The following is a 25,415-nucleotide window of genomic DNA, read 5'->3' as shown; positions in this document are numbered from 1 at the left end:
AACGGATTAGGGCATTTACATGGAAAACACGTCTCTACTTACAAAATTTTCTACTTAAGAATTTTTTTACAGAACCAATTAATTTTGTAAGTAGCGGTACCACTGTAGAAATGAGTGTGGCGTCTCAGAATAGTGCCAGGTGTGGAAGATTTAACTTCTACAATTTCCAGCATATGGGCTTGCCATGTCCCAAGTGTACATACCTGCCTCCACTGCTGTGATCTAATTATGCAGCGCAAACACATTTATCTGCCTGCTGCTACAAGCCTGCGTTTGTGGATTTTGATTGTTCCTCATCACTCTTCCACTGATTAAGACCATGTCCCAATCAGCCTTTTGAAGACCACCCAAAAAATAAAACTGTGAATTCTGTAACTGGCACCTTTGTAATTTTGGGGTGTCTGTGAGCTGCTTTATATACACCATTAACACCAAACTGCTCCCCGGGCGCTTAAGTAGCTTCTTGCTCCAGTGTGTGCCATTAACAATTTGTGTTTGCTGTGTCCACTACCGTGATAGGTCAAATGCAGAGGTCAATTTTCATGTGCGTGTGTAGATGACAAATGAAGACAAATAAATATATCAAGTATAAACTGCTCATTTACGTATGTATTCATAGTCAATACCAGTGCTGGGCATTTTACTAAAAATTGAGTGTCAGTTATTCGACATCTTTCACTAGTCCGACACTGACGGACGCCCGTTGTGCTGCCAATTGATGAATGACGGGACACCTTTATAAAACGACGGACTGACGAATGACGGAAGTGGGCTTTCATTCGTCATTGTAATCATCTAACCGTTTCCGTCATTGACGGTCCCTCACTGGCGAGCGCTCGTTTTTCTGATGTTTTGTCGGAGGACCAACTGACGGACCAACAGACTTCTGATGGACTAACTGATGGACCTCACTGACGGACTGACTGATGGACTGACTGACTGACAATTACAATTCAGTTCGTCATGAAAAATGACGGACTGATGAATGACGGGCGGGTTCCCTGGTCGCTGACGGATGACAAATGACGGACTGGCAAACTGTAGTAAAATGCCCACCTCTGACACAAACACTATGCAGTCTTCTGTATTTGACCATGATTTTAAAACAGTTGCAGTTGTATTACATTCATAACATTTCAGTGACTAAAATATTACATTTTGGGTAACCCAGCATGATAGGATAGGTTGTAGTTTTGTAGCTTAGTTGTTTGCATTTATGCCATCATGTTTGTTTTCTAAGGCTTGGGAATCATAGCTACACTGTGCTCTTAATGTTTTTACTGTGTTGAACCTGTTTTTTTTCCCCTTGCACACCTTTTACCACCAAACACGCAAGAGGTTATGGAACTGTTAATGCCGCATTACAAAATTGATGGTACCTGGTACTGAAGCTACAGTAGACACAAAATGAAAAAGTACAGTCCTTGCTAGTTAAAATTCCTCACTCTGGTGGTTAATGAAGAATAATTATATTTCAAGGCTACAGAAAATAAAAAGATAAAATGCTGTGTTTTTACTTTGGAGTAACTATTCAAAGAGCTAAAATGTTATTTTCTTTTTCCCAGCAGGCTTATGTGAGCAGAGTGATGACCTGAGTCTAAGCAGACTTGTTGATGCTGCTCTCCCACCCCCACCTCCTCCTGCAGCGGAGTCATCACAGCGGCTCTGCCCGGCACACCAGAGACCCACACTCACGTCACCAACTCTCTCCTTCCCCCTCCCACTTGGCGCTGACCTCTCTCTGGGTCTGACAGCAGCTCCATGCCCTCCCTCCCATGAGGTTCCAACCCTAGTCCCTCACTTTCAACACACCCCGGGTGCCGCATCACTTCCTAGCCCAGCTGTAAACTCCTGGGCCCCAATGAGAGATACCCAGAAGAACATTCGGTTGCCTTCTGCCACCTCCCTGTCACTGACAATGATGGAGCCTGACAACGTATCTACCCTGACGGAGGAGTGCCTCCTTCAGCCGAGCCGCACCTGCCTCGGTTGCTTTATTGAGACCTGCGACGCCACCTCCGAACAGAACCCACCACATGAGCCTAGCACGAGCCCTCATTCAGAAAGTGGACTAAGTGTACGGATAGGGGACGTGAACCGTGAGGATTTCTCCGACATCAACAACATCAGCATCCAGTGCCTGAGCCATGCAGGGGAGGCAGTGAGTCACTACGGAGAACAGCTCCTCTCTGACCAGCTACTTAATTTTCCCCTGCCGAAAGCCTCAGATGAAGGCAAGAGGGTGGAAGGAAACAAAACTACGAATGACTGTGATGACCCCCAGGATGATGCAAATACTAAGAACTTGTATGAAGGACTATTACTGGACAAAGTCAGTGGAGAGGAGGTACTGTTGGCTAATGCCAGCCAGGACTGGGGATACTTTGAATCGTTCATCAGCGAGAGCAAAATGGAGCTGCTGGATCTATGCTCGAAGAACGAGCTGTCAGTCAACCTCTTCTCTGAGGAAGATGTCGACAATTTATTTGATGATGAGGATGACGACTCGACATTAAGCAGTGATGTTTGCTCACTAAAGATTCGTTATGAGTCATTTCAGGACAACATGAGGGAAAAAACAAATGTGCTCCAGGAGGAGACACAGTTTAATTTTTTCCCTAGTGTCCTGGCCAACTGTGCCAAGAAAGAAGAAGGAGTAGGAGTCTTGAGGAGGAGTGTTGATGAGCTTCAGCCCAAATCCGATGAGCTCATCCTGCAAGCAGAGCCAGAGGAAAACCCAGGGGACTGCAGTGGCCAGAGCCCTCTTGACGGCTCCCGAGGCTCACCCATGTCAACTCCTAAAGTTAACTATGTAATAGACTTTAATTCTACAGAGGAATCGGGGGAATTCAGTGATGACAGCTCCTGCACTGGCTCCTCCTCAGACACTGTGCAGGAGGGCAAATTTAAGAAGGGTCACTCCAAAAGATTCCCCAGTCCCTCAAATCCACTTAACTATGGTTTGCGCTCCAAAAGAAAGGTTCGGTACAGTGATGATTACTTATATGATGTTGACTCGCTTGAGAGTGAGAAGAATGCAGAGAAAAAAGAGAAACCCCCGCCTGGTCAGAAAGAAGAGGAGGATGTAGACTGGTGTCCCAAAAAAAGGAGGAAATCGTGTCGCAAAGAGCCACCCGTGGTCATCAAGTACATCATCATCAACAGGTTTAAAGGAGAGAGACTCATGTCGGTGAAACTGGGCAAACTAAACCCTGCGGATGGTACTGTGAGCTTAAACGCCAACACAATAAGCAAATATGAGACACTGGCTCCACTGAAGGATTACTGGCAGGCAAAGCAAAGAGAGAGACAGGAGCAGCTCAAGCTGGTCGCCAGAGATAGACAACAACGCGGTTTTCATCTTAACGGACGCCACCATCGCCCTTTTAATTCTGGTCATCCCAAAAGAAAATACAAGATCGCAAACAGATTAAAGGTTCAGAGGATTCACGCTGTGGAACAATCAGTCATTGTGCATGGTTCTCTGCCCTCTGATCAGGCCCATGGGGGTGTCACTAAAGAGGAAGGCACCCTCATGGTCGGGGAGATAACAGCAGCTCCAGACATCCCAGTCACATTGGACTTAAACGCCATCTCTGACACAATTATAATCAAGAGTCGCTCGCAGGAGAGGGAGGAGAGAGAGGGGAGGAGATTGGGAAGAAACAAAATAGTCAGGATAAGAAAATTCAAAAGTGAAGCCAGGCTGAGAAGCCTGAAAATGAAAGAGGCAGAAGGAGAAGATAGGAAGAGCGTGACGAATGAAACGGATGCCGCTGCAGCAAACACGGAGGACCTTTCTGCTGGTGCAAAAGATGCAAGCCTGAGCTCAACCACAGCCAAACCAGATTTCTCTGACAGTACGATCACTGACGTAGACAAGGTGAAGTTCCCATTTGTTTCGTCCTCCTGCCCTCCTGGCAAAGCATCGCCATCAGAGGAGGTGGAAACTGGGGTTCCTGTCATCCCAGGGGGCTACCTCCAGACCCTGCTCGATGCTACAGACTCCTCTGGAAGTACATCCATCCCATATTTCCCACAGCAGCCCTCCAGGCAACAGTATCCTGTGGGCCTTTCCCTAGAGGAAAAGCAATTTTGCTCCCTTCAACTTGCTCAAAGCTGTGTACTCTCCCCTCCTTCAGAATCAGAGCTCCAACAGTCTCCCCAGAATTGCCCCAGTTTCCCCCAAATCTGGCATCCACAGCTCTGCCCGAATCATAACCAGAACTTTGGACCCGACACCCCCGAGACTCCTATCTTACCCAACAGCTTTCCACCTGCTGTAGCCGTAAGTGAGAACCTGCCCGTTTCTAACTACACCCAAGTAAGCCCTGAGGGTGACCGCATGCTTTACGAGAAGAACTACCTGACTGAGCCTGGACTACAGCCCGGGGCAGATCTGCAAGTGTGTCAGTCAACCTGTGTAGAGGGCCAGGTGCAATACCAGAGAGGGTCTCTGTGCACTGACAATGGACGACTCATCAGCTACGACTCAGTGGGTTCCTTATCAGCCTCCTCAAGCAATTACAGTTCACTAAGCCTCAAATCTTGTGAGCGGGAGGGTGAGGAGGAGGGCCGAGACAGTTTCTTAGCTCACTGCAGTCCTAAAATGGTCATTCAGCAGAGTATGGACGCCCTCACACCACTCAGGGAGTCCTCAGACCTGCTGGACATCTCCAACTTTACCCCTGACAAATTTAGACACTCGTCATTGTCAGAGCTTTCCCCGCCTGAGACTCCCAACCTCTCCCCACAGGTTGCGGGACGTGAGATGAAGATACCAGGCAACGTTGGAAAATACCAGGATGTAAATGATATGTCTACGGAGCGCAACAGGGACGTCAAGTGGAACTGTGACATTATGCAGCAACAGGAGCACACAGGAAATGCCTACACAGTGGAGGACAGTCAGTTTCCACTGCACAACTTTAACAGCCAGGATGTCTTATGTTTGGAGAAAAAGGGGGAACTGGGAGCGACAGAATTTAATGAACAGACTGATGAAATGGCGGGGGCCAAAAGCATTAAGTCAAAGAGGAAAGGCAATTACAAACAGGCAGCTGCAGGACAGAGCCCAAAGAAAGTACGGGCCCCCAGAGCCCCCAAATCAGAAAAGGTAAAGACCCCCAAACAGAATTCCCGTTCAACCAAAAAGATTAAGGCCATGTTGGAGGGTAAGGCAGCCAAGAACCAGGCAGACGGGTGCGGCGCAGGCCTGACTGACAGCACAAGCAGCGGGGACTGGTCCGGCACGGGCTGGTCAGAGAGCAACAGTCTCGTCGGAGACGACCAGAGAGAGTTTGAGGAGCCCTCCAATATCCTGTCCAACATTGTCTCCGGCATGGCTGAGGTGCAGAGATTCATGATGGCCTCCATCGAGCCGCTGTGGAATCCCATGTCTGAGGCCGATACGCCCTCCGAGGCCAACAGCCTCAACCTAAAGACCCTTAAAATCTTGGCAGGCACCGAGTCCGATCTGAAGAAAAAGGGTGCCGTGCTAACAGGGGCTGGGCGAGGCAGGAAGGCAGGGGGCAAAGGTGGGAAAAACCAGGCCAAATTCAACCCCACTCACCCCTTATTCCCCCAACTAGCTCTGGGCTGTGACATGTTTGACAAGCCCAACTTTATTAACCCTGGGCCTGCGCACAAAAAGCTGTACCGTCACAAGACCAGTGCAAAGTTTCCTCGCATTGAAACGCTGAAGGGGAAGCGAGCTGAGAGAGACCCAAGTAAGGACATAGCACTGATGACCTCTTTTGAGAAACTGAGGTAATATTTTGTTATCAGCTGCTGTTGCACCCCCTTTTCTCTTTCCCCCACGATACCTGAGCCCTCCCTCACAAGCATACCTACACTGACGCTATGCCAGAGCTGCATGAGAACTAAGTTCCCCCTTGATTTCTCTCACTTCCTTTAATCCCCGAAAAGGAAATTAATATCTGCATGAAAAACTTCTTGTACGTTGCAAACTACCTATTGAGTGATTGTGTCGAGCTTGATTGAGATTTAAAACGACCATGGCTGCATTTTCCTCGCTTTTGTTGTTTCTGCTTTGTTTGTTCTTCTTATAGTCGTTTTTTTTTTTTTTCTTTTTTTTTTTTTTTCTTTCTTAATTTTGTCTGGAAAAAAAAAAGAGAATATCCCTTGAAAAATGTTCTGTAAGCTTTTTGAGGAGCTTTCTTTTTGTATTTTCTCAGCAAAACATGCTCCCCTGAAGTATGTATTTATACCTTTCCCACCCCCCCCCTAAAGATGTAGCTATATACACAAATGCATTGAGTGACATCTACGCACCCCTCCTCCTCATCTGTTTTTGTATGCAGAATGTGGATGTCCTGTTGTTGCCGTCCTTCATACACTGCCTGGCTCATTTCAAGAGGAAAACCGACAATTAATGAGCCCTATTTAATCCCAAGGCATCTTGAAAACACAAGATGGGACCATTTTGTATTGATGACATATCAGACGTCTTTTCCCCCCTCGAGGCCGGAATGATTTTCTTTTGTCAAGCTCTTCTTTTTCTTCTGGAGCGTAGAGGAACTGGTGATCTACATTTACATTTTTACGCCTTGCAAAGTCATAAAAGCTTCACCCTCAGAGTATTTTTGTCATTGTTGATGTACAGGGACATGCAATATTTGCAACAAAAAAAAGAGATAATTATACCTTAAAATCAATGTGCCAAAAGTAACAATGCTGTGTAAATGACCTCTTATATATGTGTGAATATTGGCTGTTCCTATTTTCTATCTACTGGAATATTGGCTCCTTACAGAGACTTACCACAACAGGAATTCTTTGTTTGGGACTCTCTCACTCTCTCTTCTCTCTCGTCTGATGAAAGGCACCAACAGCTGGCAGTGGTACACCACCACTCACTAGACCAAATCAGAAACACTCTTCTTATTCCCCCCCCTACCCCACTTTGTTTGCCAAATTCAATTTACCTCAACATTGCCCGGCACTGAAAAGCAACAAGAGAGAGAAAAAAGGAAATCTGCTCTGAAGGCTACTGAAGAGGAACAGGATGAGAGGAAGATGCATTCAAACAAGCTTTCTGTGGACCAAGGAGAATGTAGTTAGGATATTTGAGGCTAAGCAAGGAAATTATTTGTCAGTTGGGGCTGAGCCTCACTGAATAGCTCTTTTGGACTGAAGGTTCAAGGCAATTTGTAACACGCAGATTTGGATGCACGTGTCGGTCCCTAATGGCTGTCGGTTGTGTCATCCTTTGCAGTTCGATTTCATGTGAATGTGAAAGCAGTTTTCAGTCCAAATGGAATCAGCAATCTTGTCAATGAAGGAAAGCATGTCTTTTCATCAATTCCATGTGAAAAGCTTGCTTTTAATAGATCTAAAATGAGGATTTTAATATCATTTTCTTCACATTCTTGTGGAGTTTTGTTTTTGAAAGTAATGTCCTAATTTTGCACCATAGGCTCATTCACTTTATGATTATTTTTGCTTACTTTTTCCATGGGATATCATTGTTGTTGTTTTTTCATGGTTGTCTTAAGTTGTCATCACGGTTTATGGTCCACGTTTTGGCAGAAAATCAATACCATATTAGTGCATGATTTCAAAAAATAAATAAAGATGCTCTGTCTGGTACCATTTTTTTAATCAACTGCTACTCATTCGTGACTGAGCATCCAGGATTCAACCTTAAATACAATCAATCTGTTACAAATGGCTGCAAAAAAATGGTAATTTTATATACTGTATTTAAAAAAAGATGCAGCTTCTTTTACAGACATATAGCCCGTGTTATGTTTTGAACATTCTGTTTTAAGGCGATGAGTGCAGACATGGAAGCTTGACTTATAAACGGGCCTGGTCACAAAGGACGTTGTGGCACAAGGATAATGGTGATAAGATCAAAATCAAACTTAATTCCTTTTTTGTTTTCCCTCTGCCATGATCCTGCATTTCTTTCCTTCAGAATATCAGGGTTAGGACCAAGACGAGCTGCTGATGGGAAGCTCCACATGGGTTGCAAACCCATTTAGTCTGCCTTCTCTCATTTCTGCCTATTGTCAAATTGAATGTACTTATCTAAGTTTTTTTTTTTTTCTTCTTTTCAAAATGTGCCACTGTTGAGCTGCCTCGTTTTAATGGTGCTAAGAAAGTTGACATTTTGTTTTATTTTGTTTTGTTTGTTTTCCCAGAGTTAACAAAAAAGAAATGCAAACACGATTAGATTCCTAATCCTCCTTATGAATGTATATTCTAATGTTATGTTTGATGTATTTCACTTCATGATTCTTTGACATTGATTGGAATTACTTTTGCTCTTTTCATTAAAATATTGCCAAGCTTTATATATACTGTCTAGAGTTGTTACCAGAAGGAATCTTAATGAACTCTTGACACAACAAAATCTTGTATATTTTTTGTGTGCCAATTTGTAACATATTTTGTAAGTGTATATTTTTCTTAGAAAGTGCTGTGAAGTATTTGTGTGTGTGAGTAACCTTTTATGCGCCTCGATGGGCAGTGGAAAGGATATACAATGACAAGTTTCTGGTTTTAAAAACCAAAATATGAAAGTATCGACAAAAAACTACAAATATTTACATTTTGTTGGGAGTTTTTGTAATAAGACCATGATCTTGTTGTGTGAGTGTTGTGTTACTGTGTAAAACACAAATAAGCAAAGGAAAAAAAAGAAGAAAACTTTGGAGAAAAAAAAAATATATAATTTGTGAACAATTTGCTGTTTTATAGATTTTCATGTAAATTATTTGAGTATTCTTTTTTCTTTTTCTTTTTTGTTTGTTTTGTTGTAACTGTTGCAAAGGTTTTAAATATTTGTGATCAAGCCTGTATGGTGATAATGTAATATTGGTAACTTGCTGAGTTTTGTAATAATGTTTATGGAGTAAATATACAAATTAAAATAAGATTTTGAATGCTGCTTTCTGAAGAGAATCGGGTTGTGTTATTTCACTGTTGTCAAAGTCACTTAAGCATCAGTGTTAATTACTTTGTGATGATGGATGGATGGAATGATGGATAGATAGATAGATAGATAGATAGATAGATAGATAGATAGATAGATAGATAGATAGATAGATAGATAGATAGATAGAGAGACAGACAGATAGATAGATAGATAGATAGATAGATAGATAGATAGATAGATAGATAGATAGACAGACAGACAGACAGACTTATGGAATAACCATTGCTTCTCCTGAAAATATAATACCATTCATTCCAATTAGTCCTTCCAATTTTGCAATATTGTAAGATTCTTTGGTGAAAGGCATTTTAATTTCTCTGGGTCCAGCCTTGAATCATGTTATTTTAATGTCAGAACTAATTAGCACTCAGGGTCAGGCATAGCTGGAGTGATTGCTCATCCATAACTCCGAGCTCGGCACTGTGGTCCACACTGCAACTCATTCTGGCATGCTTAATTGGAGCTGGAGCCAATGTCTGAGACTATAAACACACCCTGTGATGTATGCCTCCAAAATTGTCAGGTGATATTAATATTGTGTTTGTTCCGTAGTCACCCATAACAGTTAAGCGAGCAAGCCAATTATAAAATAAAATGTGTCATGTAATGTACACGGGAAAAAAAATGCTGTGCATCATTTACTCAATTTTATTTTGTCAAGTGGTTGCACAAAATAAAAGATGGATTTTTTTAAAGCAGACTGTACATCTACTTTAAAAATGTATCTGGATACAGATGATTTTATTTTATGCAACCATTTGACAAAACAAAATTGAGTAAATTAAACCATTTTGTTTTTCAGTGTATCAGCCAGGTACACACCTTCAGTGGGATGTTAATTGCTTGGTCAGTGCTTGTCTTCGTTTCTTTTTTCTTCAGAGTAACAGTTTTGAAAGAGTACACACGCAAATTTTCACGTTTTTCCCAGTCAACAAAAACATTGACAGATATTGGTTGAATGCTAGATTCAGATTTTTCTTAACTGCGTAAGCAGATCCATTAAGGTGGAATATCATAACACCGTGTAAGATAATTATTTTTGTGTACAATAGGAAGATAAATAAATGTAGAATAATGTATTATACACATCAATAGATACGTAGTTACTACTTGTATAACAACAGCCGTTGAGTGCATCAATACAAGCTGTTGAAGTCCCACTGTCAAACTAAACAAAAAGACACTTTGTCTATTTAAACTATTTTAATGCAGTGGTAAAGTCATAATTACAGTAGATATTTATATGAAAAACACATCTAGGCCATACATACAATTGGACCCACCAGGATAACTAGGACAGACAGAGAGACCGACTATCAGGTAGGTATAGGTGGGTCAAGTCAAAGGGGGCAGAAAAAGAATAGAAGCGGCAGTAAAGAGGCCAAAACAAACAGTTCAACTAAATGCAGAATCGTACAAATAAGTCTTAAGTCGTGTTTTAAACATTTATACTGAGGTAGTGCCTCTAATATCCACGGGTAGGGCATTCCAAAGCATCGGTGCCCGAATAGAAAACTAGAGCACTAGAGCCTGCGAACTTCTGCAGTATTTTGTAGGTAAGTTGCAAAACCTTGAAATTGCATCTCAAGTGGACTGGGAGCCAATGCAAATTGGCTAATATCGGAGTAATATTATCGAACTTTCTCGTCCTTGTCAAGAGTCTTGCTGCGGCATTTTGGATTAACTGCAGACTTTTAATACTAGACATGGAAAGACCAGGGCGGCACGGTGGTCGACTGGTCAGCACATCCGCCTCACAGTTCAGAGGTCGTGGGTTCGATCCCGGCTCCAGCCCCCCTGTGTGGAGTTTGCGTGTTCTCCCCGTGCCTGCGTGGGTTTTCTCCGGGTACTCCTGTTTCCTCCCACATTCCAAAAACATGCATGGTAAGTTGATTGGACTCTCTAAATTGCCCCTAGGTGTGATTGTGAGTGTGGATATTTGTCTCTGTGTGCCCTGCGATTGGCTGGCAACCAATTCAGGGTGTCCCCCGCCTACTGCCCGAAGACAGCTGGGAAAGGCTCCAGCACGCCCCGCGACCCTTGTGAGGAGACGCGGTATCGATAATGGTTGGATGGATGGAAAGACCAGAGAGCAAAACGTTACAATAATCGAGGCGAGACATAACAAACGTGTGGATTAAAATTTCTGCATTACTATTCGACAGAATTGGACGAATTTTAGCAATATTACGGAGATGGAATAATGCGGTTCTAGTAATGTTCTTAATGTGCATTTGAAAAGACAGAGTTGGGTCGAATATAACAACAAGATTTTTTGTTTAATCACTTTGGGCAATAGTACATTTATCGAGCCTCTGAGTGGTGTTCTTAAATAGGTGCCGATAACGAGGGCGGCCAATAATCAACATCTCGGTTTTATCAGAGTTAAAAAGCAAGAAATTGAGAGATATCCATTTTTTAATCTCGGCAAGACTTGCCTCTAAATTACAGAAATTAGCGGGGTTAATCTCGAGCGGCATATATAATTGGATATCGTCAGCATAACAATGAAAACTAATGTTATATTTACGTATAATATCACCAAGCGGAACCATGTAGATGCTAAACAATAGGGGTCCTAGTACGGCTCCCTGTGGGACTCCACATGTAACTTTACAAAACTCAGAAGTCGCATTTCCATGAATTACATGGTACGTCCTTTCTGAGAGGTAAGAATTAAACCATGAAAGTGCTGAGCCTGAGATACCGACACATCCTTCAATGCGTTATAATAGTATGTTATGATCGACGACGGTGTCAAAAGCAGCACTAAGGTCAAGTAAGAGTAGTATTGATGAGGTGTCGGAGAACATAGCTAGGGGAAGATCAGTAGTCACTTTAGCAAGAACCGTCATCTCAGTAGAGTGATGGGCTTTAAATCCCGACCGAAGAATTTCAAAACGATTATTAGCGGCCATATAGTCACTAAGCTGTTGCGCTACAACCTTTTCGAGAATTTTCGCAATAAACGGGAGATTTGAAACCGCTTCCTACATGATTGTTTAAGTGAGCGGGTTTCCTCAGTAAACCACGGAGTAGTCCGTTTATGACGAGTTTTAGGTATTAATGGTGCTACGGAGTCAAGCGCATTTAACAGAGCAGCTTTAAAATCATTTGCGAGATTGTCAATCGAACCAATATAGCTCGGAAACAAAGCAGTTGCCAGGGGCAGTAGCTCAGACAGCGCAGCGGTGGTTAAGAACTAATATTTCGGCTGCTAAAGCTTTAATTGTGGTCAGGACGATGGTAAAGAGCCCGCACTTCAAATTTTATAAAGTAAAGGTCAAACATAACAGTAGTATACGGTAATACCATTACATTTGAGAATGCTAAACCTCGGGTTAGTACCAAGTCTAAAGTACCATTTTTATGCGTCGCTTTGTCAATTATCTGCGTGAAATCAAAACTATCAATTATTGTTTGAAACGCCGCTGTGAGTGGTTCCGACAGGAGATTCATATGAATGTTAGTCACCCATAATCACTATATTAGCTGCATGAGTTACCAAATCAGCCCAAAACTCAGAGAACTCATCTAAAAATCCAGCGTACGAGCCGGGGCGACGGTAAATAACTGCGAGGAAAAACGGCAATGAGGCTGTAGATCGCACAATGAGCACTTCAAATGTTTTAAAGTCGTCGCTAGAATGCGGGCTAAGTTTGAAATCAGTTTCATAAATAAGGGCTACACCCCCACCTTTCTTATGAGGGCGTGCAACATGTGAACTAACGAAGTTTGGAGGCGAGGCCTCATTTAGCGGGAAAAAATGATCAGGTTTTAACCAGGTCTCGCAAAGCCCAATCATGTTACGTTTATGGTCTCTTATGAGGTCATTAACTAACAGGGCTTTCGAAGGGAGTGATCTAATATTCAACAGACCGAGTTTCAGTAAAATAGGTTTATCCGGATAATTGCCCATAACAGGATTCCTAATCATAATATTAATAAGATTGCGTTCCCTGGGTCCTGTATTGTACCTTGAACAACTATAAGCGCGGCGGGAAGGTACGACTGTCAGAATATGGTAGTTATTTATCGGCTCTCGAGTACTATTATTATCATATTGCACCACCTCAGTAGAAACAATATCGCTTCGTGATGCAGGAATACGTGGTGTGTACGGCTCTAATCTGAATCTAAAAACTATGTGTGTTGTCAGAGTCTAGCATAGCGCTAATTAACTTTAGCCTTACAGACTCCATACCCGTTCTTACAGGCTCGCTAATCGCCTGTAACCTGACCTACTCTGATGTGAACTGTCTTGGAAGGCTCAAACAGTAATCTATATTTCTAGAGTGATGGCGCCTTCCCAGTTAGGGTGAAGGCCGTCCACCTTAAGCGGGTCGGGTCGGCCCCAGAAAGAAGGCCAATTATCTACAAACTGCAGTCCCTGCTCACTACAAAAGCGAGCCAGCCATCAGTTAAGTGAGAATAATCTGCTAAACCTCTCATCATTGGTGTATACACATTCAGTAAATTTACGGAAAAAAAAAAAAAACTGCTCTGCATCATATACTCAATTTTATTTCAAGTGGCTGCATGAAATAAAATCATCTGAATCCAGATAGATTTTTTTAACAGACTATACATCTACTTTTAAAATGTATCTGGATACAGATTATTTTATTTTGTGCAACCACTTGACAAAATAACATTGAGTAAATTCAACCATTTTTTTCAGTGCACTGAATAAAAAACATTTTTAAAGTACATTGAAAAACGTTTCTGTTGAATTTACTCAATTTTATTTCTTCAAGTGGTTGCACAAAATATAATAATCTGGATAGATAAACAGATAGACAGATAGATAGATAGATAGATAGATAGATAGATAGATAGATAGATAGATAGATAGATAGATAGATAGATAGATAGATAGATAGATAGATAGATAGATAGATAGATAGATAGATAGATAGATAGATAGATGGTTGAATTTACTCAATTTTTTTTGTCAAGTGGTTGCAGAAAAAATCTGTATCCAGATACATTTTCAAAGTAGATGCATAGTCTTCTTAAAAAATCTATCTGGATTCAGATAATTCTATTACGTGCAACCACTGACGAAATAAAATTGAGTAAATGATGCACCGCATTTTTAAGTCCATCAGTCTACACTGAAAAGAAATACGGAAAAACGCTTACCCTGTGTAAAAATGTTGTGCATCATTTACTATATATTTGGTTTTTAGATAGACTGAATTTTTGTTTTGTTTTTGTTGATTTACTCAATTTTATTATGTCAAGTGGTTGCATGATATTAAATCACCTGGATCCAGGTACATTTTTAAGTAGACTACACATCTACTTAAGAAATGGATCTGGTTCCAGATGATTTATTTGGTATCTATCTACTGTCAAGTTGTATGAATAGGAGACCATGCGCACAGCGCCACTACTTGGCAAAAACTGGAACAACAAGGCTAAAAACTAGACTGCTACTGCTCGGTAGTAAATAACAAGTAAATAAATAAATACACTTTGTCATGTAGCCCAGCAACTCTTACACTTCAACGTAAGATGACTGTTAAAGACAAATACGGTATATTACGTTTACCATATAAAGGGCTCATACATGAGGAGTTCATGAATGACGACCGATAGAATTGGAATTTTGATTTGGATAATCGCGCCTCTAGTAACGTGCCACGAATGGTGACAAAGATTTGCTTTCACATGCTGATTGATTTTAATTGGAATCTTAGCGTTAACGGGAATCTACTGGCGAATCAAAGAAAAACAGAAAAAATTCCGTGTTCTGTATTTCAGTGTCACTGGGCAGCACTTTGCATGTAGATCCACGCCGTGACGCTGTGACCGAACTTAGTGATTCGGTTAAAAACACAACACCCTCCTGTTTGACTGCACGTTTTGTATGTCCTGGACTATGTCTATCAGGCAGCGCCTTCTTCCATGGTAGGCGCGTCGACGTACTAAAATAGCTTTGCGATGTAACTAGATGTACCTGTGAGGCTTAATTCGGGGAATAGATTTGAATCCCGGAAGAGCGCTGTAGCTTTCCCAAAAGAAACAAAATGGACTCCTGAAACTACACTTCGCGTTTGTCAATCGTTTTTTTTAAAGGTTATCGGAAGAACAACGGGGACTTAAGATCACATCATAACTCTCATCACCGAACAGGTAACATAATCACGACCTTTTGAGAGACGGTTTATGTTTCCTGGTAGTATTATTTTTAGCGAAGCAATTCGGTCCAGTTTGTGCTTGTCGAGTACTGTTTGAGAACGTCATTGCTAGCTGCTGTCCGCTTAGTTAGCGCAACAGTGGCTATCGATGACACTACACTTTAAGGACTTGGAACCAACACAAACCGTTTTTAAGCATTTATTGGAGCTTTGTCAGCCGTCTTACACTTGCGACTGACCTTGCCGGGTATGTGTCCACGACAATTTAGCGATACTAACGACTCCTGTAAAGTTGATCGCTATCGTAGCGTTAATGAAAGGCCCGTTTGAAGCTTACCTAGCTAGTTGCTACTCCGCTAGTTAGCATTGAACCCACTTAGCTCCTGTAGCCATTTGTCTCGGCGTGCCCGACTGTCATGCCAATAAAACACTTTATGAATTAATTTATTAACGGCATTCGTACGTCAAGTGGTTCCAGCCACATTATTTGCATTAGGTGTACCGTACCGGTTTACAACAATGTCGTCCGTGTTCAATAACGCAAACTAGATGCCATTTTGTTTTCAGTTCTACTATTGTATTCGTAAATGGCTTACCTTTAAATGAGACTTTTCCATACAATCTGTTCTATATACGTGTATTTTCCATAGAACGGCCTAGCAGTTTTGCTGTGCCACACATGACAACGATGTTATTAGAGCAAACCCCGACACTAGCTAGTAAAAGTACGCTTACTACTACATTCATGCGGATTTTAAATATCGACAGTCAGGCCTTTTCATTAAGTCTTCCACTGCATATTTTTAATCACCCACATTTGTCATTTAATCAACATCAGTCCTCTCTAACCCTTACAGGGTTCCAGCGGATTTTTAAAAAGTCTTAAATGGGTATTGAATTCATGAATCTATAAACAAGGCCTCAATTGGCATTCAGATGTAGTAAATCTTTTAAGGCCTGAAAAATGTTATCGCATTATAAGTAGGATTTTATGATTGTAAATAATCTCAAAATAGATGAAAATTTTTTTTTTTTTTTAAATTCACCAAATTATCCTCACGGTAACTTCCCGCAGTCACAATAGTGGGGAGCAGAAGAAGCTATCTTTGAATAAAATAGGACCTTGGGAAAATTGTGAAGTTCTTCTTAAATCGTATTTTAAATGGAACTAAAACGCCTTAAAGTTGTAAAGTAAGATGTGATAACCCTGTCTGAAACTGTCATTAAATACATTTATTGTGTTTCAGCAGCTTCTAAATCTTGCTGGAGACTGGAGAATCTTCCCCAACCTCTCCCCTTCTGAATCAATGGAAGGGTCTGACAGTTCAGAGCAGAGCGGCAGTGACCAGCCAGAGTCGCAGCGCAGGAGGCAGCTTGATCGTCTCGACAGAGAAGAAGCCTTCTACCAGTTTGTTAACAATCTCAGTGATGAGGACTACCGTCTCATGAGGGACAACAATCTTTTGGGCACCCCAGGTAATAGTCGTCCATTTTATGGGTAATTCATTTCTCTGAATATTCTGTCAGATCAAAATGTGATTGAAAGCAAATCAATCTAACTGCTGATGTTTAATCAAAAAGTAGGACGAAGGCTGCTTCACATTTTGTTCAATTTCTGTGTAATAAGGCTGGATTTAAATTACATGGTGTAAGTGAAAGATTCCCAGAAAATAAAGGGCCCACTTTCCTGTAGTTATGTGGCATAACAACTTAGTGACACCCATATTCATCGGTAAATAAAAATCAGATATGAATGGGATAGCTGCCGATATGACTGTTGCGTTACTTGACAGATTGGATACACACTGTCAGCCAGATGTCATTTAATTTATGCATTGAATCTGAATGAGAACTTGAACAACCTCAAGTGAAAAAAAAAAACAATTTGAGAGTGGAAGTAAAAATAAACAACTGAGATAACGTGATTGCACAAGTGTGCACACGTTCTTATAACTGGGGAGGTGGCTTTGTTCAGAATAGTCCTATCACATTCAAACTTTGGTTAAATGGGAGCCAGCACACTCTTGCCACATCTGATTACACCCAAATTAAATATGTTTTATTTATTAGGCTATTTATGACAGTTCTTTTTTTAAAATTTATTTGTTTTTTTGTTTTTGAAACCTTTTTGTTTTTAAATAGCTATAGCCTGACGGTTTTGTGTTCACAATGACTGCTGTTGAACCGGTTCATATTCTCGGCTCTCAGACTAAGGCCACAACCCCAGCTGACGAAAAAGAGCCCCAAAGCCAAATACACCGTACTTCACCATTTATTCTTTAGTTGATGAGCAGTGTTGTCTTTACGGCAAATATATACAATAACTTTTGGAATTAGGGGCAAAAAGTTCAACTTCAACTTTTGGTTTCATCTTAATATGCAGTACATCTACTCCACATATACACGTGTTGCAAAACACACTTCAGGACATAAATAGCATGCAGTAAACCAAAACTGCAGCGAAAGGTAGCTCATTAAATTACATGTGGTCTAAACCAATTATAAACTGAAAATTGTATGGAGTAACCCAGAGCTTAACTGCATTTTAATCAATGGGTAGGGGCAAATCCTTTTAAGACAATTTGATTATTTAATCTTTATTTGTTTTTAATTATTATTTATTGAGCGTATGTTGACACATATATTTAGCCCTTAGTGAATGCAAAATGTTAAGGTTTTTGTCTGGTTCAGAATGTGTAAAACACTGTGAAATCCGATGACGAACTTGACAATAATGTAAACAGTTACATTTTGGACTGAATTGAAATGTGGCACTTAGCCCTGCAATATAAATCCAGCCTCAGAAAATTTAATGAAAACGGTTATGTTCTGCTAATTTCACTGGTCAACAAATGCTTACAAAATGTTTTAATCAGAGAGGCAAGTAAAATTGTCTAGATTTTTATTTATTTTTTGGCACAGATTTCAAACCTGCCCTCGTTTTTTTTTCTCTAGCATGTCAGGTTTTCATAATAATAGTAGTAATAATAAAAATAATTTAATAACAATATGTAATATAGTAATGTATTTAGTAGGACTGTAACAATACATTTTTTTACCAATACGATTCGTATACGTATTGTGCCTAACGGCACAAAGCAATATCACTTTTTGGAACGATACAATTCAACATGATAAGGCAGATTTCAATACGGTGTTTCAATACAGTAACAATAGCTTCTCTGTAAATAAACCTATACCGATGAAAGGTAACTCCAAATAAACAAAATGGAATGCAGTTTAATTGGATTTTATTTTAAAATCAACTGGGCTTTACTGAATCCAAAATGTTAAAAAAACAGCACTGATATTAGAGCAAGCTAGTTCTGTTAATGCTGTAGCATAAACAAAGTGAAACAAAACAAGCTAGTTCTTTTATATGCATATTTTTATACACCAATTTACCTTATTATCAAAATAAGATGGTTCTTTACATGCATTAAAACATCATTGTAAAAAAAAAAAAACTTTTGACAAAATTGCTTTATATGTCAACAATATTCAACGTTCTCTTTTGTGAAACAAACATACACACAAGTACTCGAATTATTATTATTATTATTATTATTATTATTTTAACACAAAATCAAGCTGCTGCTGTGATTTTTGTGTTTAAAGAACAACTGTATAATGTAACAGTAAACAACTTTGCCAAAGGCTTGCATATTCTTTTTAAAAAATATCAGCAGGTCTAGTCTGGCAGCAAGACACTTCTTTGCGTGTTCCACGACAAGTAATTCTTTAAGCAGAAGGAGATTTAGGATTGAGATTTAGAACAAATAAGGCAGAAACACCTTTTTGGTCTGTGGCACTAACTTTTACGGTAGCCACCACTGATTGATTCATTTGGTTTGTTGCTGTTTGTGACGCGATGGCTGAGACTATCGACAAATAGTCGTGTTCCCGATATATTCTACTAGGCATTTGCAAAGGCAACCGTCTTGTCAAGGCGATTTCCTTTCTTGCAAAATCCAAAGTGATTCCACAGAAACAAACACATTGCCTCATCAGTTCATGCTGCGTCGCCGCCATGATCTATGTTGATCTTTTATGGTCTATGTTGGATGAATGACGACTTAAATCTCCGGGCGCCGACCGACAGATGTGCACAAGAAAAAACGAATACAAGTTTATTAAAAATAAAATTAAAACTGCAATAAAAAATAAAGGGGCATTGTGAATTTTGAATATGAAATGTAAATTATTTATCGCTTGAATTGATCAATAATTTATAAAAATGATGTTGTCAATGTGTGGCATCGATGTACACGAGTCCAATGCCTATCGATGTAGCTAGATCACGTTGCAGACACATCGATACATTGATTATACATCTAATATTTAGTCATATTTATGAATTAAGGCTTAGGCTCAGCAACAGATGGAATTTTGTTCTGAAACGTCATAGCTATAAATTACAGCACATGGCTAAATCCATGTTTCGTAAGCTTTTATCAGTCAAACTTAGAAAAATTAAAAAAGAGAGATAAAAATAGTTCAAAAACCTGATGTGCTAGAAAAAAAGTAAAGACATTTTAAACCAGTGTTAAAAACATGTTTAGGGAGACATAAAGCAATCTTTGAAAATTTGGTGTTGACCAGTTGTTGTACTGTTGAATTCATGTCTGAGCCATCCCTTTCTGTGACAGTTGTCTAATTTGACCTTTTAAACGCCCCCCCCCCTTTTTTTTAAACTGTCTTTACCTTCTATGTAAGCATTGGTCCCTTTTAATCACTGTTAAAGAAGGGGGGGGGGTTCTGTCAAAATGGGCACCAACCGGTGTGAGAGATTTCAATACTTTGGTCCATTAGTTGTTAACTGTTAAGTGGATCATAGAAATCTTTGTGTTTGGGGAGAGGAATTTTAGCATTTGTCTGACAATGTTGATTTGCACCTGTCTTTATGTCCACATATCTAAAATAGCCTATGGAACTTGTGAACACAGATTCACTCATTTCTGAAGCTTATTTGTGGAGATGGATGTTTACATAGTTTCTATGTTACATAGTTTACAATCTTGGACATTTTGTCTGCTGTGAAAGTTGTTGGTCACTTCATCCCATGTCAACTATGTGATCATCAGAATTTTTTTTGTCCTCTCTCCACAATCAGTTAAATGTTTTGTTTTGTTTTGTTTTTTTGCCTGTATCGGAGGATGCTGTGCTGAGCATTAAGCTCAGGAAGCTTGGTTTTCACACTATGATGCAAATGCCTCAAGTTTCGCGCTCTACTGAAGACACCAATCCGTTTGTGTCCCAGGACAGTGGGAGGGAGAGTGTAAGTTTGGAGCATCCTTTAGCGCATCACCCTGCGAGGCGAGGGCATTGACTGGACAGTGGCATGCCCTGGTAAGTCTAGAGGTCTTAAGCATTATCCTGTTGCTGTGTTTTAAGCAAACAAAACAGCTATATGGATCAGTATTATTGTGAAAAACACTCAATGGACTGTGGGATGAATCTTCAACTCCCGTGTCCTGTGAATTTATTGAAGTATGGCACCTCTAGAAACCTTTAGACTGTACGGAATAAATGAAATAGAAATACAGTACAGGCGGGATATTTGTTCACTGTTGATAATTCTATAGTTGTTGTTGAGGTTTTGCATTCTGTTGAATTATGTTTACTCAAGCTCAACCTAACATTAGTTTTGAGTGCAAAACGGTGTGCACGCTAGTGTCTTAGCTGTTTTTTGGAGTTTTTAAGATGAACTTGACACCAAATGACCTTGAGAAAATAGATTACGAGGTGAGACAAAGCACATTGTTTTCTTTTTCATAACATGCCCTTGTTATGTTTTTAATTATTTTTCAGGTGAGGCAACCGAGGACGAGCTGTTCAGTAGACTTCAGAATATCAAAAATGGTGCAGAGCAGCAGAGTAACACGCCCAGTACTGAAAATATAGAAGATCCCAGTGGTAAGTGTGAAATTTCCTTGCTTTCTATTTAAAATCTGATTGGTAACGCAGTGGCTATGTTTACATGAGTTCCAATTAAAATTATGATCGGATGCACAATTTTAAACATTAGCCTTATTTTTGCGTATTTTTCCCGATTGTGCTGTTACATCGAGTGAACAGTTCCTAAAGGAGCTGCAAATGTACCAGTTCAGTCTTTTGCCCGCCATGTCTTTCGATCAGAACAAATTATTTTGACATGCGCAGTGACCCAATATACAGGAAATAGTAGTAGAAGAAGCCGTAGCGACTTCCATGTCAACAAAACATCGCTCCATCCATTGCTACTTTAAACGTTAACATTATTTCGCATATTTTTCCTGTTTGTGCTGTTACCTCGAGTTAACACTTCCTAATGTAGTTGAAATTGTACCAGTTCAGTCTTGCGCCCGCCATGTCTTTCGCTCGCTCTGCTACTACTAGCTTTCGTGACACTGACGCCACATACATGCGCGTTGAAGACAGTCCGTTCCAAAATTTCCAAAAGGTGTTTTCATGCGTGCCAATCGGATTAGCAATCGATATAACCCACCCCTCTCGTTTGGAATAAAATCTTGATTTGAATGGGCTTGATTGGGTCACAATATTCAAAATGCGGTGTGTGCATGAGGCATTTTTATTCCGATCAGGTTTTTAATCCGAATAAATGTGTCCATGTAAACATAGTGATGTTCCTGAAACGCTTTGACATATCTCTATAAATTTTAGAACAACCTGAAACCTCTGAAGATCCTGCTAATGGAGATACTCTCCTGGAATGGCTCAACACTGTGAGGCGCACAGGCAACACAACCAGAACTGGTCATCGTGGAAACCAGTCATGGAGGGCAGTAAGTCAGACCAACCCAAACAGTGGAGACTTTCGCTTCAGCCTGGAAATCAGCGTGAATCGCACCTTAGCCGAGCAGCAGGCAGCTGCTGAAGGAGAGCAACAGCAGCCAGAATCTCAAGCAGTGGAGGGAAATGCTGAACCGCCTGTTCTCATGGAGACAGGAGTGGTAGAAGAACCCGTTGTTGAGGAGATGGCTGTCATTGTAGAGCCTGAGCCTGAGCCTGAGCCTGTGCCTCAGCCTCAGCCTGAGCCTGAGCCTCAGCCTGAGCTTCAGCCTGAGCCTGAGCCTGAGCCTGAGCCTCAGCCTCAGCCTGAGCCTGAGCCTCAGCCTCAGCCTCAGCCTCAGGCTGAGCCTGAGCCTGAACCTGAACCCGAACGGGAGGTGGTTGTTTCAAACGAGACGCATGGAGAACCTCCCGGCTCACCAGTTGTCGTGCCAGTTCAACCTACGCTTTCTGTGTCTCTTCATAGAGGACACAGGAGGGCTCGCAGCCGCAGTTCAGAACCATGCCGAACCAGGGCTCGTACAGCCAGGAGCCGCTCCCCTCTCCGTTTAGATCAACTGGAAGAGCTCCCCAATCCCCGCTTTGCTCAAACAGCTCAAGGTCCCAGCACCGATTCTATCACTCCACCTGCGCCCCAAGTGGAGGGTAGTTCTCGGACTCGACAGCATGTTGTTACTAGGCAAAGTGCTGCTGAGAGTGATATTCAGCAGCCGAGGGTTGAAACTGAACAAACTCCTGAGACCCAAAGCGTTGCCTCTCATGAAGGAGAAACCGGAGCTGAAGGTGGTGCAGCTGGACGACGGCCCCCGACTATCATGCTTGATCTCCAAGTGCGCCGCGTGCGTCCAGGCGAGTATCGCCAAAGGGACAGCATTGCCAGTCGTACCCGTTCGCGTTCACAGAACTCAAACAACACATTTCTGTATGAAAGTGAACGCGGTGGATTTCGTAGGACTTTCTCACGCTCGGAGCGTGCCGGCGTGCGGACCTATGTCAGCACAATTCGCATCCCTATCCGCAGAATCTCGGATGCAGGTTTGGGAGAGGCGACCTCAATGGCTCTCCAGTCTATGATTCGACAGATCATGACAGGTTTCGGTGAGCTCGGCTACCTCATGGATTCGGACTCCGACTCTTCCGATTCCAACCGTGGAGCCAATGCAACTGCGGATTTGGCTGAAAATGCCAGTAACCCAGACGCTACCGCTCCTGCCGCTCCTGTTGTTGACGAACCAGCCGTGGCTGCCGGTGTCAGGGCAAGGACAGTTGAGACCGATGTGGATGAAGGACTCGTTACCGCTCCGCCAACCCCTGGTGGCCGGGCTCGAGCCAGACCCCCTATCAGCCTTGAGGAGCCAAGCTCGTTGCCGCTTCTTCGACTGGCTCACTTCTTTCTATTAAATGATGAAGATGAGGACCAACCCCAAGGACTGACCAAAGAACAAATTGACAACCTTGCCATGCGCAACTTTGGCGAGAGTGACGCCTTGAAGACTTGCAGCGTGTGTATTACCGAGTACGCCGAAGGAAACAAGCTCCGGAAGCTTCCTTGCTCCCACGAGTACCACGTGCACTGCATCGATCGCTGGCTGTCGGAAAACTCCACCTGCCCCATCTGTCGCAGGGCTGTTCTGGTGTCTACCAATCGAGAGAGCGTAGTGTAGATCTTAACAGTTTCTTTGTCCACACATAAATGATGTAATAACCCAAGTTCATTAACAACTTTGAGGAGAAGAGTCTTTGTTGAAATCTGTACCCTCCATACCATTTGCAAGATTTACCTTGATGTAGTCATCAGTTTGATTTGGGTTGCTCCACGCTGGCACTGGCGGAGGTTCGGGCTGCTGTGGTATTCTGTTTTCATGATATACAGAGTTTGAACGTGTCGGTTGTCATTACAGTCTTAGACAAAAGATCAGGTACAACAAATAATAGGTTATGTTATCCAGTGGAGACTGTTATTGTGTATAGAAATTGGCTTACCACTGCAACCCTTGTCTGGGCCCTAGAAACTTGTCAATCAATAGACTTGACTCTTACAAAACCAGTTTCCACCTTTCCAAAGTTAGTCACACACCATGCATGCTGTTTGAATCAACCCCTTAGTGACCGTTGTTTTTGCACTGGGTTAGGTTGTGCGAGAGAGAGAGAGAGTGAGACACTATTCTCAAGAAAACCATCTGGTTATAAAAGCTGTGCATCTGCAGGCAGTTGGAGCAGCTCAAACTGCACCAGTTTTATTAGCTCCTTAACAATGCCTTATATACCATAAGGTGTGTTGGTACAGTTCATTTACTCCAGGTCAAAGTATTAGCTGTAAATAAGCTTGTATAAATAATTTTGAGTCATGCTTTGTATCAGTGGTCTTATTTTTGGATTGTAAATCATTTATGAGATTAAGGGTTTATTGGCCAATGTTATTGTGTACCAGGGCAACCCTTAATTTACATCCAAACAGAGCTGGGATCAGTGTACGGCCGAGTTTATTCGGTGATTGTTATGACCAAATGAGGACATTGTTGGTTTGCCATTTCGTATATACACTGCCACATTTGTCAACTTTCCAAAGTACAAAACGTACATGTGAAATTGTGTCATAAAGTACAGTAAGATGGTTGTTCCAGCAAAAGGAACATGGGAAAACAGGTTACGTTTAAAAAAATAAATAAATAAAACAACTTTTGGATTGATATATATTTGGCCTTCAAAAAAATAAGTTAAAATCTTAGTCGATACCAGGAATTAGGGATGTCTCTGTTGGTTGTACATATCGGGTTGAAGTCATGCTGTTGACATGTTAATTTTCTCACGTTACAAGTACTAAGAAGCATAACATGCCTGGTCTGTCTGTCAATTACTTGCTCTTATAAGGTTCCTGCATTTTTTTACGTAGACCTGTTGCGCAATCCATTTTTCCACCATCAATCAGTTGCTGGTCTACTCTTATCCCTACATGGTCAGATTTTTTTGTTGGGATTATTGAGAAAAATGCAACGCGGCTTCACTTTCTCAAGTCAAGGTAGAGTAATACCAATAATTTACAAAACGTAATTACCATTTGCAATCCAAAGTTTTACATGTTTGAAATCAACCGTGTGTGAAAAGAATCCCATCATTACGCTTCAGTCTTGATCAGGTTCTGGTAGACTGTCAAGCTGCTCAGCCTCACGTGCCCATTACAGTGTGCAATACATGCAAAAGTCAAAGTACACAAAACAAATAGTTATATAACTGTATGCTATTAAATCTATTGTCAATGGTTGAAATCCTAAATAAAGATTTATTGCATTGTTAAATGTGTTGAAGATAATTTCTATTTTAGAGGAAGTGTCAAGTTTTATAGCACTGTTGATGAACAGGAGGCTATAGGAAAAGGATGCCATCATTCTCCTCATCCAGGTCTCTGCTATGGTTACTCCACTTTTTTTGCAGGCCATAAAAAAAAAAAAAAGAATGCCAGATTTTGTCATTGCTCAAGACCACAAACTTGTGTTTAAACTTTGTAAACTTTG

General features: G+C 41.2%; 2 protein-coding genes and 1 pseudogene across 7 annotated transcripts in view; 2 read left to right on the top strand and 1 right to left on the bottom strand.

Annotated features, from left to right (window-relative positions):
• Window positions 1-6,656, top strand: part of nexmifb (neurite extension and migration factor b) — an 86,635-nt gene extending 79,979 nt beyond the window's left edge. Inside the window, exons 3-4 of one of the 2 annotated variants that reach the window (XM_086023655.1) lie at window positions 1,566-5,769; window positions 6,324-6,656. In XM_086023655.1, the coding sequence (XP_085879781.1) occupies window positions 1,566-5,769; window positions 6,324-6,495 (4,376 nt within the window). In that variant the 3' untranslated portion in view covers window positions 6,496-6,656. Of the gene's footprint in view, window positions 1-1,565; window positions 6,058-6,323 lie in introns of those variants that run through there. The other variant, XM_086023656.1, reaches the window with a different exon arrangement.
• A 5,485-nt stretch (window positions 6,657-12,141) lies between these two features.
• On the bottom strand, window positions 12,142-12,884 carry LOC147151558 (uncharacterized; annotated as a pseudogene).
• Window positions 12,885-14,965: 2,081 nt separating this feature from the next.
• rlim (ring finger protein, LIM domain interacting) lies at window positions 14,966-25,199 on the top strand. Of its 5 annotated transcripts, none has more exons than XM_086023583.1 (4): window positions 14,966-15,106; window positions 16,362-16,587; window positions 20,923-21,027; window positions 21,775-25,199. In XM_086023583.1, exons 2-4 carry the CDS (start codon window positions 16,419-16,421, stop codon window positions 23,565-23,567), a joined length of 2,067 nt encoding a protein of 688 aa, XP_085879709.1. In that variant the 5' UTR covers window positions 14,966-15,106; window positions 16,362-16,418; the 3' UTR covers window positions 23,568-25,199. The 5 variants fall into 5 exon arrangements, with proteins under 5 accessions (XP_085879709.1, XP_085879710.1, XP_085879713.1 ...); XM_086023584.1 differs by having other exon boundaries at window positions 14,989-15,106; window positions 16,359-16,587; XM_086023587.1 differs by lacking the exon at window positions 14,966-15,106 and having other exon boundaries at window positions 16,359-16,587; window positions 21,775-22,155; window positions 22,258-25,199.
• Window positions 25,200-25,415: the final 216 nt, after the last annotated feature.

Source organism: Filicampus tigris, chromosome 2 (assembly GCF_054856515.1).
Source record: "Filicampus tigris isolate MCC_2025a chromosome 2, RoL_Ftig_1.0, whole genome shotgun sequence".
Classification (NCBI taxonomy): domain Eukaryota; kingdom Metazoa; phylum Chordata; class Actinopteri; order Syngnathiformes; family Syngnathidae; genus Filicampus; species Filicampus tigris.
The sequence above is the reverse complement of the archived record's forward strand: the minus strand, read 5'-3'. Positions and strand labels throughout refer to the sequence as shown.

Bases quoted from the DNA above. Each gene is read 5' to 3' on its own strand.
- rlim (XM_086023583.1), top strand. From the start codon at position 16,419: ATGGAAGGGTCTGACAGTTCAGAGCAGAGCGGCAGTGACCAGCCAGAG. The intron at 16,588-20,922 runs GTAATAGTCGTC...ATTATTTTTCAG, and splicing joins CAATCTTTTGGGCACCCCAG to GTGAGGCAACCGAGGACGAG. The intron at 21,028-21,774 runs GTAAGTGTGAAA...TATAAATTTTAG, and splicing joins AAATATAGAAGATCCCAGTG to AACAACCTGAAACCTCTGAA.